Here is a 16,693-nt window from a genome sequence, read left to right on the forward strand (position 1 = left end):
AGAGATGGAGTTTACATGCAGAAGGAACAGACCGTGTGGGAAGGGCTAATGTGTTGCAATTTGAGACTAAGGCATAGATAACTATCACCATCCATCAACAAATTAGAAAGTCCTTTAAATAAAAAATAAAGCCTATTTGGGTACATTTAGTATGTGCATGTGGGACCAGGAACTTGAACTCAGGTCATCAGGCTTGAAAGCAAGAGTCTTTAACTGCTGAGCCATTTCGCCTTTCCAGAACTAGCAAATTTTGTTACTCCCACATCTTAAGTCTGCCATAAAGACCCACTGTATCTGTAGCTTTCTTGATGCTTGTTGGGGATGGTAATGTGTTTTGAGTAGTGAAGATACTCTTGGCACACTTGCACAAATGTGAGGCAGAGGAGCGATCATGAGAAAGAAAAGATAGCCCTGTGGCTTCATTGGGAAAATTTGCTCAAATCTACTAATTTTCAGTAATCGTTACCTTTATTTTTCAAGGTTCAAGACTGTATCAAATGATGACTTTTTTTTTTTTTTTTGGTTCTATTTTTCGGAGCTGGGGACCGAACCCAGGGCCTTGCACTTCCTAGGCAAGCGCTCTGCCACTGAGCTAAATCCCCAACCCCGACTTTTTTTTTTTTATTATAATGCCTTGTCTTAGGGCTACTACTGCTGTGATAAATACTGTGTACAAAAGCAGCTTGGGGAAAATGAGTTTATTTCGACCACATTTCCAACCATGGTTCATCATGGAAGGAAGTCAAGCCAGGAACCTGGAGGCAGGAACTGAAGCAGACGTCATGGAGGAGTGCTGCTTACTGGCTTGCACTTCCTGCTTGTTCATCCTGCCTTTATATACAACCCAGGACCACTAGCACAGGGATGGTACTACAGACAGGGAGCTGGGACTTCTCATATCAGTCATAGATCAAGAAAATGTCTCAAAGACTTGCTCCAGGCCAATCTGCTGGCAACATTTCCTCAACTCAAAGTCCCTTTTCTCAAGTAACTTTCTCTTATGTCAAGTTGACAACTACCCAAGGCATCCCTTAAACTTCTTTTAAGTGGATCCATTTTATGTTTCTTTTTCCTGTGTCATAAAACTTTGAGTCAGTTTAATAAGTATTATTGAGTAAGAAGGCATGATGTAATCATTTCTGTTAAGTTTTCTTGTTTTCCTTTAGGATGCCCTGAGAAACAAATTTATAAGAAACTTTGTAGAGAGCCAGTTGCATATTGACATGGACAAGCTCACTGAAGATCTGCAGACATATGGTAAGGGTGCTGATGGGTTGCCTTGGATTCACCTGTCCAGGGCTGTGCTGCGTGGATCCTGCCTACCAGTTATGCTGTTGCTGGTAACATCGGATTTATCTTTATCCTCCCCATTTCTGTTTCACTAACTGGACCTTAAGGGCTTGAAGTAGACATGGCACAGAGTTTGTTTACATCTGCAGGTCTCTGATTACAGCAGAAAGGCTAGAGAAAGGAAAACATTTCATTGGGTACAATGCTTAATTTATTGAAAAATTACTGGTGAATGTGCTATTTGCAAAAGTAGTAAGGTCAGGCTGAATATCTCTTACTTAAAATGCTTGCGACACAAATAGTTTTAGATTTGGGAAGCTTTGTATACACTTAAAGGAAGAATTTAGGTATGAGACCCAAATATACATACAAGTATCTTGTAGCTACTATACATCATGCTGAAGATAATATTATACAGGAATTGTTAGTATGAAACCAAATTTCATGATGTGAAATTTTTCCACTTGTGGTTTTATTGGAACTGTCTGCTTTACTTTGTGGGTTTTTTTTTATGCTGATTTTCTTTAGCTAGGTTTAATCTCCCATAAATTTATTTCAATTGTTGTATTTCCATTTTTTCTCTTGAATTTTGGTTATTCTCTTTTATCTCGAATGAATGTTAAATATTTTCATCGATTATCAGACATTTCATAGTGTAAAGTAGTTGTAAACATGAATTTGCACCCTTCATATGGTGTATATCAGTAGATCATTCATTTCCTTGATTTTGGCAGAGAACTGGTGGGGGTCACATTTTCTTAATCCTACTGGGGACGGCTGTCTAACTTTCTTTCTGCCCCTAAGGAGGCATAGCCCTACTAGGGTAGGGAAGGGTCTAAATTGGACTTCTGGAATACACACACACACACACACACACACACACACACACACACACACACACACACTTTTTTAAAATAAAGTTTTATGTATCTGAGTGTGTTTTGCCTGAATGTGTGTATGCACACCATATTTGTGAGTACTGCTTGAGGAGTTCAGAAGAAGGCATAGGAGCTCCTAGAACTGGAGTTTCCTGACGGTTGTGAGCTACTATGTGGGTGCTGGGAAATAATGCCATGTCCTCTGTAGGAACAACCAGTGCTCTTAAACACTAAACCCCTCTCTTCTCCTTTGAGTTTCTTAGTTATTAGTGATGCTCAACAGCAGGGTTCCTAGGTACCTGTTTTTATCTCAGACCTCAGATCTTCAAGTCTTTCTTCCCTGCTTTGCTTATTGTTTGAGGCCATAGTAAAGTGCTTATTTATTTAATGTGTGTGTGTGTGTGTGTGTGTGTGTGTGTGTGTACGTGTGTGTGTGTGTGTGTGTGTGTGTGTGTGTCACCCACACCTATTCTTACTTGCAGAGGCTGGAGACAGCCATTGAATATCTTCCACTCTTGCTCCCTTTCTTATTCCCTTGAGTTAGAGTCTCTCACTGAACCTGTGGCCCGGCTGCTTTTGGCTAGACTGACCTAGCCTTGCTTGCCCCACCCAAGCCCTTCCTATTTCCCTATCACCAACATTGGGGTGACAGTTTTGTATGGTCACACCCAGCTTTTCCAACTATTTATTTGAGATCTAAACTAAGGTCCTCATGCTTGCAATGTACCTGAACCATCTTCCCAGCCCTTACTTTAAAAGTCTTTCATGCTGTTGTTATTAGGAACTTTTTTTTTTTTGGTCACAAGTGGACCCTTAGTCTAAGAAGGAATTTCATCTGTGGCCCTTTAGGCCTGAGGATTATTACTCAATTATAAAATTAAGAGAAATTTCTTGTGATCATCCCTGCAACATTTTTTACCTCGATTTAAACATTAATGACATTTTTATCTTTAGAGTTAAAAACATTATCAAAGTTTGCTTGTTGGAACAAAATGTGATGTAAACAGCCGAGTGGAGGAATGGTTCCTTTGGCTCAGGGTTTCAGAGGTGTCAGTCATCCTGAAGGGCGGGGTATGGCTTAATATCCTGTAACACCCAACAGTTTAAATAATGGTAGTAGGAAGTAGAAAAAAGGTCATGCAGGAAAAGGTCAAGGAAAAGGACATGCCTTGGTGACCCACTTGCTGCAAAGACCCATCCTTCACCTTTGACCTTTGCCATCTAGAATCATCAAATATTCATCTGTTGACTAGGTAAGAGACTTCACGAACATCAGTAATTTCTTTTATTTTTTTTTCTCATTTGATATATCATCATTATTATACACACACACACACACACACACACACACACACACACACACACACACACACACACCACACGTATAATAAAGTTTGCTGTTGGCAAACAGTTCATTCTTTGTATGAATAAAACTGGTCTCTTTTGAGCTCTTTTTTTTAAATGAAGAAACACATTCACTTTTATTCATTTGTGTGATACCCACTGGAGCACTGGAGTGAATGAGAAGTTGATTTGTCCTAATTTCTTTGCTGTTTCCAGGACAGAAGCTAGACAAGATGTTTAACCATATGGAGGCTGGAAACTTCCAGTTCTTGGGTGGTATCTTGGCCAATCTCTCTTCCTGTGTGCTGTTGGACCGATTCCAGGCAGTGGAGACCGTTGATACTCTGGAGACCAAGGCACATGAACTCATGCAACAGAATAGTTTCTTGGCCAGTAAGTACTTGGCAGAAAAAATGTGTTCACTAGTACACGAGCTCCAATAGGTGGTCAGATTGTGTTTTCTCCCTAAGTGCATCGAGAAGTCTTCTAGATAAATCATAAAACAGAACAAAGGTATATGCACTGAGCTAGTGAATCATTGTTCCCAATGCTGTAATGACAGGCAACTGTTCACAATTCCCAGGGCACCACTACCTGCTATGTCTGAATTTACTGTTTTGACTTCATTTTATGGGGAAATCTTGCATGAGAAGCAGTGTGCTCAAACGTCTTCCCTCACTTCTAGTTTCATCACGTTATCTTGATGCTCTGAAGTTGGAAAGGAAAATGACAATGGCCAGTGAGAGTCCATCATCAGTTGTTCATCTAGCCAGCATAAATGGGAAGCATTCCTGTATTCTTTTTGAGGAAACATGGGATTACTACTTTTCTTGCTGTATGGTGCTAGGGGTTTTGTTTAAGCCAGGACCTTGTGCAAACTCAGTACCAGGCTAGACCATGTGTCCAACCGCCCAGGATTTATTGAGGTTTGGGATGAGTTGGCTGGGGATGCAGGGATGCTGCAGCAAAGCACTACCAAGTTTAGCCTGGAAACCTGACCGACACTTGTTACCGTATAGTTCTGTAGACTAGAAGTCTAAAATAGAGGTGTCCACTGGCTTCCTGGGATGGCTTATTGATGCGTGTCTCCTCCTGAAATTTCTGTATGTAATCTGTGCATACACCTGCCAAATGTTCCCTTTTCATACGGATACAATCGTGTTGAATTAAGGCCCACTCTGCCAGTATCCTTTTAACGTAACAACACCTTTCAAAGTACAATGTTCCTGGGTGGGAGACAGATGACTCTGTGGATAAGAGATTGTTGTTATTGAAATCCGTGTACCACTGCTAAAACAAGCAAACAAACGAACAAGCAAGCTGTGGCTATGTATGTAAGATCAAACCCAGTATTTTGGCTGCAAAGACAGTACTGCTGAGGCCTTTTGACTACCAGCCTAGCTTCAGGTTCAGTGAGAGACCCTGTCTCACCAGAATAGGAGAGTGATAGTGGAAAAACACACCTGATGCTCCCTTTGGTCTCCACATGCATGTACATGCACCCTCACATGCATGCGTGTACGCATGCATGCTTACATGTTAATACATACATTAACTAGACACACACAAACAGTAGCACACATGCACACACAAACACATATGGTAACTAAACATACACACAGAGAGTCTTATACACACACACACACACACACACACACACACACACATTTATTAACCGTACATACCCACATAGCACCCTTCAGTGACATTTATTAACCACACACTCACACACACACACATACACACACACGTACACACACTCACACACAAAGACATATAATAACTAGACACACACATACACATGTACATGCACACATGCACACACAGGCACTCACACTGTGCTGTCTCCTAAAATGAGCACATTCTGACCTCCAGGGTTTTGAGTTTTGAGGAAACACGACTCAGCTTATAGTAAGCTTTCTGCATTAAATGCAGAGAACCTGTGTAGCAGAGAGCGGCATCTTATATTTAAGCTACAAGTGATAAGTACCCAAGGATACATATTCTGTGCAGCCAGCTGGACTGGTCCCAGGGAGAGAAGGCCTGATTATCTGATCTGCTCTGAGTTAATTTTTCAAGTCTATTCAAATTGTGAAATGAATAAAGTCTTTGTGTTGCTGATAACACAATATTGTCTTTTGTAAGCTGGAAAGGTGCCTTGGACTGTGAACTACAGGGCCTTGCCTCAATTGCTTATGGGACAGAGTGGCATGTTTGCTCGCCTTCCTGGGGTTCCATTCACGTACTACAGGAGTGGAAGGCTGTGCAGAATCCCAGGCTCTGCCCACATGAGATGTATGACACTTCTTTTTTCTTTCCTGCTACCAGGTATTATATTCAACAGTTCCTTGGGACACAGGCACATTAGATCAGCACCTCACAAATTGCCACCCCACGTCACATATACAATCCGGACCAATATCTTATACAGCATGAGGACAGACATGATAAAAAATCCTTCCTGGAAGTTTCATCCTCAGAACCTACCAGCCAGCGGGTTCAAATATAACTACATTTTTGTCCCACTACAAGACATGATCGAGAGAGCCATCATTGTGGTACAGACTGGGCAGGAATCCCTGGAACCAACTGCACAGGCACAGGCAGCTCCCTACCCATGCCATACCAGTGACTTGTAAGTAACTATGGTTACCTGTGCTTCCCTCCAGTGTCTACCTGCCAGCAGAGAAACTCTGCATTTAGGAAACAGTAAAGAAAAAGAACTTCGAGCTTCTTTATTGTTGTTGGAAAGTACAATTTAAAAATGTCCATTCCTGTTTCCAATTTCTTACGATTCCTTTGTGTGTGTGTGTGTGTGTGTGTGTGTGTGTGTGTGTGTGTGTGTATGTATACCTATATATTGTGTATTTATATTTATAACTTGTTTTGGCAGAGTGCAATGAATGCTACCTTCTGCATTCTGTCCTGTTTCAACTGACTCTACCCACAGAATGAAAATCTTCAAATAGAAATTTCCCCAAACAAAGTCTGAGTTAACTTTGTGTCCTACATTATGCTCAATCCATGTGAGTGGAGACATATGTAGGCATTGTATAAGGAAGGCTAGTAGTGGAGGGATGACTTAAAATATATAGGATCGTAAGCAAATAGTGTGTGTGGTCCTCCTATTTTAGATATCTGTTGAGTTTTATATATCTGGAGGTGATTTCTGGAAATAATGCCCTGTAGAAATTCAGAGGCCACTTAATGTAAGTGTAGTTTTAAACCCGACTGTCAAACAGTTATAGCTTTCGACAAAGTCGGAATACACTTGATGGACATTCGTCAGGAGGACTGTGCAAGTCTGGCTCTCGGCTCCACCTTTTTATACCTGAGGAAGCAGAGGAAGCTGACTCTTTCTTTGGTCTTAATCCTTGAAAAACAGGTTGGGTGCTTTGTACTATTTAGGGTGATTGGGAGTTGCACGAGGCCTTCTGTCTTGGGTATACTGCTAGCAATGTAGGAGTGTGGGGAGTGAAACAGTGTGATTTGGCCAATAAGCTGGGTATATCAGGAAATGCTCTTTAAGGCTGAATCAGCTGATGAGCTAAGCCAGGCAGGAAGTGCTTAGAACACAGAGCAAAGGCTCTGGTGTGCTGACACTCTGGGAAGACAAGCGTTAGGTACACATCTGAGTGTAGTCAGACCACAAAGTGCGCCCTAAGGGATTGAATGACTCTAACATAGGTTGCAGCGATGACCTTGCTTCCTGCCTTCCTCTTGATAGACGTTGCTCTCATAAACTCCTGCTTCTGCATCTGATCTGGGTAACAAAATGTGTGGGTCCTTTGGTCTCCCCGCACACTGCCTCTGATGGGATTAATACTGGCTGCCTTGAAAACAAAGAAGGACTTGAGTGGATAAGCAGAGGATTATTAAGGGATAATTGCAGTGAGGTTAGTTTTTGAGAATGGATCAGATACTTGTCTTTCAATGATGCGGCACACGATGAGGGGTGCTGTACCTCTGACCTCTAAAGTCAGGCTTTGTCTTCAGCTGATTGGGGCCCATCTGTGAGAACAAACCAGTTGATTTCTTTGTCTCCTCCTTTCTGCATAGTGTCTTGGCTCACCCATTACAGCTCATCAGTACATTGTTGATGTTGGTGGTATTGTAAGATGCATGTGTTATGTGTTTATGGTGAGAGGATGAGGGCTGGATAGGGCTAGAAGGCAGCTTGATTAAGCCTGTCTTGGGGTATCTTAGTGTGATGGAGAGATCAAAGGGGAGGGAGAGGGGGAGGGGGAGGGGGAGGGGGAGGGGGAGGGGGAGAGGGAGAGGGAGAGAGAGAGAGAGAGAGAGAGAGAGAGAGAGAGAGAGAGAGAGAGAATATTTCCACCAGGAATTGTCATACTAGGCAAATGGTTGATATGACAGGTAAATTCCTTTTCTTTCACTCTTTTTTTTTTGAAAATGAAAGTTTATCTATCTTTTCAAAGTAATGTTAGTTTTTACTTTGAACATCTCAACATTTCAAAATGATTCTAAAATATTTAATGTTGGAAGTAAGAGCTGAAATGAAGAATTTGTTGTCATTGGTTAGGTGTCTTGTCCCAGTGCTCCATTTAAATTCAAATGCTAAAAATGCAAGAAATAAGGTGAAAATTTTAAAGCCCATATAACAGTCTCCTTCAGTTTCCAGAATATGTGTACAATTGGGGGCAGTGTGGGCAGGAAGACACATATTCCCTCCAGTCTGTGTCACAGGACGAGTCACATGGTGACACTGTCCTCTTTGACCAGAGTGTTCTCTGAGCATTCTGATGGCCACACTAGCAAACGTGTTCATGGAAAGCTGGAGGTAGCCTCAGTTTCTACTTCTTAGAAATCTTGAAGGGCTGTGGAGGAAGCATTATGGAAGGTGGGCAACAACACATTCTTTCTACTCATCAGAGATTAGTTTATGAGCATGAGAAACATGGCCTTTGGAAATCTGGACTTGGTGGATGCTTGTGTGTGACTTCGATGTCATGAAGTCACTTTTCTCCAGCTGCTCTATGGGATGCCTTTATGCAGTTTCTCAGGTCCTTTCACTTCACTTGCTTGAAGCAGCTAAGAAGTCTTTCCTTCTCTGGAATATTGAAATCCTGGAGACTTCTCCTTGTGGTGCATCCTTCCTTAACATTTAGTTCCACGATGCCCCGTGTTAGAGGCTCTGTGTGCCTGCAATGACTGAGGTAGTCTGAGATCTTTCAAGAACTCAGCCACTCAAGTAAAACTCCTAAAGCACACCGTTCAATAAGTTTTAGGAGTTCCCTGCTGCTCACTGAACAAGTTACATATTCATGAATTTATTAATGTATTCAATGACATTTATGTGCTATTTGTCAGTCTCTAAGTTTGGGGTGAATCAGTGGAATGAACAGGTGAAAAAAAATCCCTGCTCTGGGGCACCAGCAGTTCAGGGAAGTGTGAAACGCAGTAAGGGGGAACTGTGAACTGAATTTTAATGGCAATAACTGCTGTGGCGTTCAGCAGAAGTGAGGTGGGAGGTCAGAAGTGTGAGCTGAGTTAGCCAATGTGGTGGGGGTGGATCTTACTAGAAAGATAATGTTAGCATAAACTTGGAAGGGAACAGAAGTGTGGTAGAAAGCATTATCCTGGCCAGAGGCCCAGCTAGTAGAAAAGTCCTTTGATGGCCATGACCTGGTATGTCTAGAGTCTGAAGAGGCGAGTGCACCAAGGCATGATGGGAGATCAGAGAGCTTAGCACATGTTGTATAGCTGCAGATGATGTGGGTGGAACTGGATTGTGGATGGACTTGAGCAGTTGATGTTGTTACTTGACAACTAGAAGAATAGAATTATAATTAGAGTCCTGAGCCAAGGGTTCCTGAGTTCAGTTAAGGAACATAGATAATAGCAAGTCAGCAATAGTAATATAGAAAGTCAGGGAAAGATTGAATGAAAATGGGCATTCAGTGAAAATGGACTATTAGCATTTTATTACATTCACATCTATGGGGCGCTGACTTAAGTTTTAGGATGAAATAGAGGAATAACTGGGGCAATCATTAAGAGGTATGTATAATTAGGCAGTGTTGGCTAAGGTATGGTGTGGTTGATTATTATTTAATTTCAGGTTGTGTAACTCAGTTGCCCAAAGAAGTTCCTTTTTTTCCCTTTTTTTTTCTTTTTTATTAACTTGAGTATTTCTTATTTACATTTCAAGTATTATTCCCTTTCTCAGTTTCCGGGCAAACATCCCCCTAATCCCTCCCCCTCCCCTTTTTTGTGGGTGTTCCCCTCCCCATCCTCCCCCCATTGCTGCCCTCCCCCCAACAATCTAGTTCACTGGGGGTTCAGTCTTAGCAGGACCCAGGGCTTCCCCTTCCACTGGTGCTCTTACTAGGATATTCATTGCTACCTATGAGGTCAGAGTCCAGGGTCAGTCCATGTATAGTCTTTAGGTAGTGGCTTAGTCCCTGGAAGCTCTGGTTGCTTGGCATTGTTCATAAGGGGTCTCGAGCCCCTTCGAGCTCTTCCAGTTCTTTCTCTGATTCCTTCAATGGGGGACCTATTCTCAGTTCAGTGGTTTGCTGCTGGCATACGCCTCTGTATTTGCTGTATTCTGGCTGTGTCTCTCAGGAGAGATCTATATCCGGTTCCGGTCTGCCTGCACTTCTTTGCTTCATCCATCTTGTCTAATTGGGTGGCTGTATATGTACGGGCCACATGTGGGGCAGGCTCTGAATGGGTGTTCCTTCAGTATCTGTTTTAATCTTTGCATCTCTATTCCCTGCCAAGGGTATTCTTGTTCCCCATTTAAAGAAGGAGTGAAGCATTCGCATTTTGATCATCCGTCTTGAGTTTCATTTGTTTTAGGCATCTAGGGTAATTCAAGCATTTGGGCTAATAGCCACTTATCAATGAGTGCATACCATGTGTGTTTTTCTGTGATTGGGTTAGCTCACTCAGGATGATATTTTCCAGTTCCAACCATTTGCCTATGAATTTCATACAGTCATTGTTTTTGATAGCTGAGTAATATTCCGTTGTGTAGATGTACCAAATTTTCTGTATCCATTCCTCTGTTGAAGGGCATGTGGGTTCTTTCCAGCTTCTGGCTATTATAAATACGGTTGCTATGAACATAGTGGAGCACGTGTCTTTCTTATATGTTGGGGCAACTTTTGGGTATATACCCAAGAGAGGTATAGCTGGATCCTCAGGCAGTTCAATGTCCAATTTTCTGAGGATCCTCCAGACTGATTTCCAGAATGGTTGTACCAGCCTGCAATCCCGCCAACAATGGAGGAGTGTTCCTCTTTCTCCACATCCTTGCCAGCATCTGCTGTCATCTGAGATTTTGATCTTAGCCATTCTCACTGGTGTGAGGTGAAATCTCAGGGTTGTTTTGATTTGCATTTCCCTTTTGACTAAAGATGTTGAACATTTCTTTAGGTGTTTCTCAGCCATTCGGCATTCCTCAGCTGTGAATTCTTTGTTTAGCTCTGAACCCCATTTTTTAATAGGGTTATTTGTCTCCCTGCGGTCTAACTTCTTGAGTTCTTTGTATATTTTGGATATAAGGCCTCTATCTGTTGTAGGATTGGTAAATATCTTTTCCCAATCTGTTGGTTGCCGTTTTGTCCTAACCACAGTGTCCTTTGCCTTACAGAAGCTTTGCAGTTTTATGAGATCCCATTTGTTGATTCTTGATCTTAGAGCATAAGCCATTGGTGTTTTGTTCAGGAAATTTTTTCCAGTGCCCATGTGTTCGAGATGCTGCCCTAGTTTTTCTCCTATTAGTTTGAGTGTATCAGGTTTGATGTGGAGGTCCTTGATCCACTTGGACTTAAGCTTTGTACAGGGTGATAAGCATGGATCGATCTGCATTCTTCTACATGTTGACCTCCAGTTGAACCAGCACCATTTGCTGAAAATGCTATCTTTTTTCCATTTGATGGTTTTGGCTCCTTTGTCAAAAATCAAGTGCCCATAAGTGTGTCGGTTCATTTCTGGGTCTTCAATTCTGTTCCATTGGTCTATCTGTCTCTGTACCAATACCATGCAGTTTTTATCACTATTGCTCTGTAATACTGCTTGAGTTCAGGGATAGTGATTCCCCTGAAGTCCTTTTATTGTTGAGGATAGTTTTAGCTGTCCTGGATTTTTTGTTATTCCAGATGAATTTGCAATTGTTCTGTCTAACTCTTTGAAGAAATGGATTGGTATTTTGATGGGGATTGCATTGAATCTGTAGATCGCTTTTGGTAAAATGGCCATTTTTACTATATTAATCCTGCCAATCCATGAGCATGGGAGATCTTTCCATCTTCTGAAGTCTTCTTCAATTTCTTTCTTCAGAGTCTTGAAGTTCTTATTGTACAGATCTTTTACTTGCTTGGTTAAAGTCACACCAAGGTACTTTATATTATTTGGGTCTATTATGAAGTGTGTCGTTTCCCTAATTTCTTTCTTGGCTTGTTTCTCTTTTGTGTAGAGGAAGGCTACTGATTTATTTGAGTTAATTTTATACCCAGCCACTTTGCTGAAGTTGTTTATCAGCTTTAGTAGTTCTCTGGTGGAACTTTTGGGATCACTTAAATATACTATCATATCCTTTGCAAATAGTGATATTTTGACTTCTTCTTTTCCGATCTGTATCCCCTTGACCTCCTTTTGTTGTCTGATTGCTCTGGCTAGAACTTCAAGAACTATATTGAATAAGTAAGGAGAGAGTGGGAAGCCTTGTCTAGTCTCTGATTTTAGTGGGATTGCTTCAAGTTTCTCTCCATTTAGTTTAATGTTAGCAACTGGTTTGCTGTATATGGCTTTTACTATGTTTAGGTATGGGCCTTGAATTCCTGTTCTTTCCAGGACTTTTATCATGAAGGGGTGTTGAATTTTGTCAAATGCTTTCTCAGCATCTAATGAAATGATCATGTGGTTCTGTTCTTTCAGTTTGTTTATATAATGGATCACGTTGATGGTTTTCCGTATATTAAACCATCCCTGCATGCCTGGGATGAAGCCTACTTGATCATGGTGGATGATTGTTTTGATGTGCTCTTGGATTCGGTTTGCCAGAATTTTATTGAGTATTTTTGCGTCGATATTCATAAGGGAAATTGGTCTGAAGTTCTCTTTCTTTGTTGGGTCTTTGTGTGGTTTAGGTATAAGAGTAATTGTGGCTTCATAGAAGGAATTCGGTAGTGCTCCATCTGTTTCAATTTTGTGGAATAGTTTGGATAATATTGGTGTGAGATCTTCTATGAAGGTCTGATAGAATTCTGTACTTAACCCGTCTGGACCTGGGCTCTTTTTGGTTGGGAGACCTTTAATGACTGCTTCTATTTCCTTAGGAGTTATGGGATTGTTTAACTGGTTTATCTGTTCCTGATTTAACTTCGGTACCTGGTATCTGTCTAGGAAATTGTCCATTTCCTGCAGATTTTCAAGTTTTGTTGAATATAGGCTTTTATAGTAAGATCTGATGATTTTTTGAATTTCCTCTGAATCTGTAGTTATGTCTCCCTTTTCATTTCTGATTTTGTTAATTTGGACACACTCTCTGTGTCCTCTCGTTAGTCTGGCTAAGGGTTTATCTATCTTGTTGATTTTCTCAAAGAATTAGCTTTTGGTTCTGTTGATTCTTTCTATGGTCCTTTTTGTTTCTACTTGGTTGATTTCAGGTCTGAGTTTGATTATTTCCTGCCTTCTACTCCTCCTGGGTGTATTTGCTTCTTTTTGTTCTAGAGCTTTTAGGTGTGCTGTCAAGCTGCTGACATATGCTCTTTCCTGTTTCTTTCTGCAGGCACTCAGAGCTATGAGTTTTCCTCTTAGCACAGCTTTCATTGTGTCCCATAAGTTTGGGTATGTTGTACCTTCATTTTCATTAAATTCTAAAAAGTCTTTAATTTCTTTCATTATTTCTTCCTCGACTAGGTTATCATTGAGTAGAGCATTGTTCAATTTCCACGGTTATCTGGGCGTTCTTCCCTTATTGTTATTGAAGATCAGCTTTAGGCCGTAGTGGTCTGATAGCACGCATGGGATTATTTCTATCTTTCTGTACCTGTTGAGGCCCGTTTTGTGACCAATTATATGGTCAATTTTGGAGAAAGTACCATGTCCTGAGAAGAAGGTATATCCTTTTGCTTTAGGATAGAATGTTCTATAAATATCTGTTAAGTCCATTTGGCTCATGACTTCTCTCAGTCTGTCTATGTCTCTGTTTAATTTCTGTTTCCATGATGTGTCCATTGATGAGAGTGGGGTGTTGAAATTTCCTACTATTATTGTGTGATGTTCAATGTGTGTTTTGAGCTTTAGTAAGGTTTCTTTTACGTATGTAGGTGCCCTTGTGTTTGGGGCATAGATATTTAGGATTGAGAGTTCTTCTTGGTGGATTTTTCCTTTGATGAATATGAAGTGTCCTTCTTTATCTTTTTTGATGACTTTTAGTTGAAAATTGATTTTATTTGATATTAGAATGGCTACTCCAGCTTGCTTCTTCCGACCATTTGCTTGGAAAGTTGTTTTCCAGCCTTTCACTCTGAGGTAGTGTCTGTCTTTGTCTCTGAGGTGTGTTTCCTGTAGACAGCAGAATGCAGGGTCCTCGTTGCGTATCCAGTTTGTTAATCTATGTCTTTTTATTGGGGAGTTGAGGCCATTGATGTTGAGAGATATTAAGGAATAGTGATTATTGCTTCCTGTTATATTCATATTTGGATATGAGGTTATGTTTGTGTGCTTTTCTTCTCTTTGTTTTGTTCCTAAGACGATTAGTTTCTTGCTTTTTCTAGGGTATAGCTTGCCTCCTTATGTTGGGCTTTACCATTTATTATCCTTTGTAGTGCTGGATTTGTAGAAAGATATTGTGTAAATTTGTTTTTGTCATGGAATATCTTGGTTTCTCCATCTATGTTAGGTGAGAGTTTTGCAGGATACAGTAACCTGGGCTGGCATTTGTGTTCTCTTATGGTCTGTATGACATCTGTCCAAGATCTTCTGACTTTCATAGTCTCTGGCGAAAAGTCTGGTGTGATTCTGATAGGTCTGCCTTTATATGTTACTTGACCTTTTTCCCTTACTGCTTTTAATATTCTTTCTTTATTTTGTGCGTTTGGTGTTTTGACTATTATGTGACGGGAGGTGTTTCTTTTCTGGTCCAATCTATTTGGAGTTCTGTAGGCTTCTTGTATGCTTATGGGTATCTCTTCCTTTAGGTTAGGAAAGTTTACTTCTATAATTTTGTTGAAGATGTTTACTGGTCCTTTGAGCTGGGAGTCTTCACTCTCTTCTATACCTATTATCCTTAGGTTTGATCTTCTCATTGAGTCCTGGATTTCCTGTATGTTTTGGACCAGTAGCTTTTTCCGCTTTACATTATCTTTGACAGTTGAGTCAATGATTTCTATGGAATCTTCTGCTCCTGAGATTCTCTCTTCCATCTCTTGTATTCTGTTGGTGAAGCTCGTATCTACAGCTCCTTGTCTCTTCTTTTGGTTTTCTATATCCAGGGTTGTTTCCATGTGTTCTTTCTTGATTGCTTCTATTTCCATTTTTAATTTTTTCAACTGTTTGATTGTGTTTTCCTGGAATTCTTTCAGGGATTTTTGTGACTCCTCTCTATGGGCTTCTACTTGTTTATTTATGTTTTCTTGGAATTCTTTTAGGGATTTTTGCGCTTCCTCTCTGTAGGGTTCTACTTGTTCTCTAAGGGAGTTCTTCACATCTTTCTTGAAGTCCTCCAGCATCATGATCAAATATGATTTTGAAACTAGATCTTGCTTTTCTGGTGTGTTTGGATATTCAGTGTTTGCTTTGGTGGGAGAATTGGGCTCGATGATGCCATGTAGTCTTGGTTTCTGTTGCTTAGATTCCTGCATTTGCCTCTCGCCATCAGATTATCTCTCATGTTACTTTGTTCTTCCATTTCTGACAGTGGCTAGATTGTCTTATAAGCCTGTGTGTCAGGGGTGCTGTAGACCTGTTTTCCTGTTTTCTGTCAGCCACTTATGGGAACAGAGTGTTCTACTTTCGGACGTGTAGTTTTTCCTATCTACAGGTCTTCAGGTGTTCTTGTGGGCCTGTGTCTTGAGATCACCAGGCAGGTCGCTTGGAGCAGAAAAGTTGGTCTTACCTCTGGTCCCGAGGCTCAAGTTTGCTTGTGGAGTGTTGCTTATGAGCTCTCTGTGGCAGCAGCAGCCAGGAAGATCTATGCCGCCCTTTAGGTGCGCAGTGCACGGAAGTGCACCACGGTTCCAGATGGCATTTGGTGTTTTCCTCTGGAATCAGTAATGTGTGCAGAGTGCAGTCTCTTCTGGATTCCCAGGCATGTCTGCCTCTCTGAAGGTTTATCTCTCCCTCCCACGGGATTTGGGTGCAGAGAACTGTTTATAAGGTCGGTCCCTTCAGGTTCTGGCGGTGTCTCAGATGCAGGGGACCCGCTACTGCTGTGCCCTTATCCAAGGGAACCCAGAGGCCGTATACAGTTTCCTCTTGGGCCAGGGATGTGGGCAGGGGTGGGCAGTGTTGGTGGTCTCTTCCGCTCTGTAGTCTCATTAGTGCCCACCTGTCCAGGGGGTGAGGGCTCTCTCCCACGGGGTTTGGGAGCAGAGAGCTGCTGTGGGCAGGGATCCTCGGGTTTGGGACTCCCACTAAAAATCCCCAAAGAAGTTCTTATTGCTAAGGGAACACACTATTTCCCATGAGATGACTGTCTTTGGTGGGCAGCGAGCTCATCCTGGCATCAACAAAGCTGTTTTTGCTTTCTGACAGTCTTTGCTGCTCTTGGATTTTAAGCAGATTGCTTCTTTAGTACTGGAGACTTCGGGGTGCTTTTAGGGGGTCCGGAATGGGTACAGTAAAAGCTGGTTGTAAGATGCTCTGGTTACTCTCGCTTTTGTGCCCTCAGCCCTGAAATGGGATAAGAGAGGTTGCATATTATCCATTCTTAGACAAATATTCTGAGTGCAAAGTCTTCCTAAATGTGGAGTTAAGCAGGTGTCTGACTGCAAAGTTAAGGAGACAGATGCAAAATGAAGTCGGAGGTGCTTCTCCTCACCTGAGGGGGAACATTAAGAATCAGTGTTTTTTGGTTTTTCATTTTGTTTTGGACAAATGGCTTCTAAGTGCCTGTAAAAGAATTAGAACCTTGGTTCCCGGCCCTCAGGAGTTTTGTTATAAATTGGAAGAGAGAATGATCAATAGACACAGAGGAATTAAGGCAG

General features: G+C 41.5%; 1 protein-coding gene across 1 annotated transcript in view; it reads left to right on the forward strand.

The window, feature by feature from the left end:
- Abca13 (ATP binding cassette subfamily A member 13) overlaps positions 1–16,693 on the forward strand; it is a 502,723-nt gene that overhangs the window by 154,669 nt on the left and 331,361 nt on the right. Inside the window, exons 29-31 of the mRNA XM_063273790.1 lie at positions 1,167–1,257; positions 3,729–3,905; positions 5,841–6,147. Coding sequence (XP_063129860.1) covers positions 1,167–1,257; positions 3,729–3,905; positions 5,841–6,147 — 575 coding nt within the window. The remainder of the gene's footprint in view (positions 1–1,166; positions 1,258–3,728; positions 3,906–5,840; positions 6,148–16,693) is intronic.

This window comes from Rattus norvegicus, chromosome 14 (genome assembly GCF_036323735.1).
Source record: "Rattus norvegicus strain BN/NHsdMcwi chromosome 14, GRCr8, whole genome shotgun sequence".
Lineage (NCBI taxonomy): Eukaryota > Metazoa > Chordata > Mammalia > Rodentia > Muridae > Rattus > Rattus norvegicus.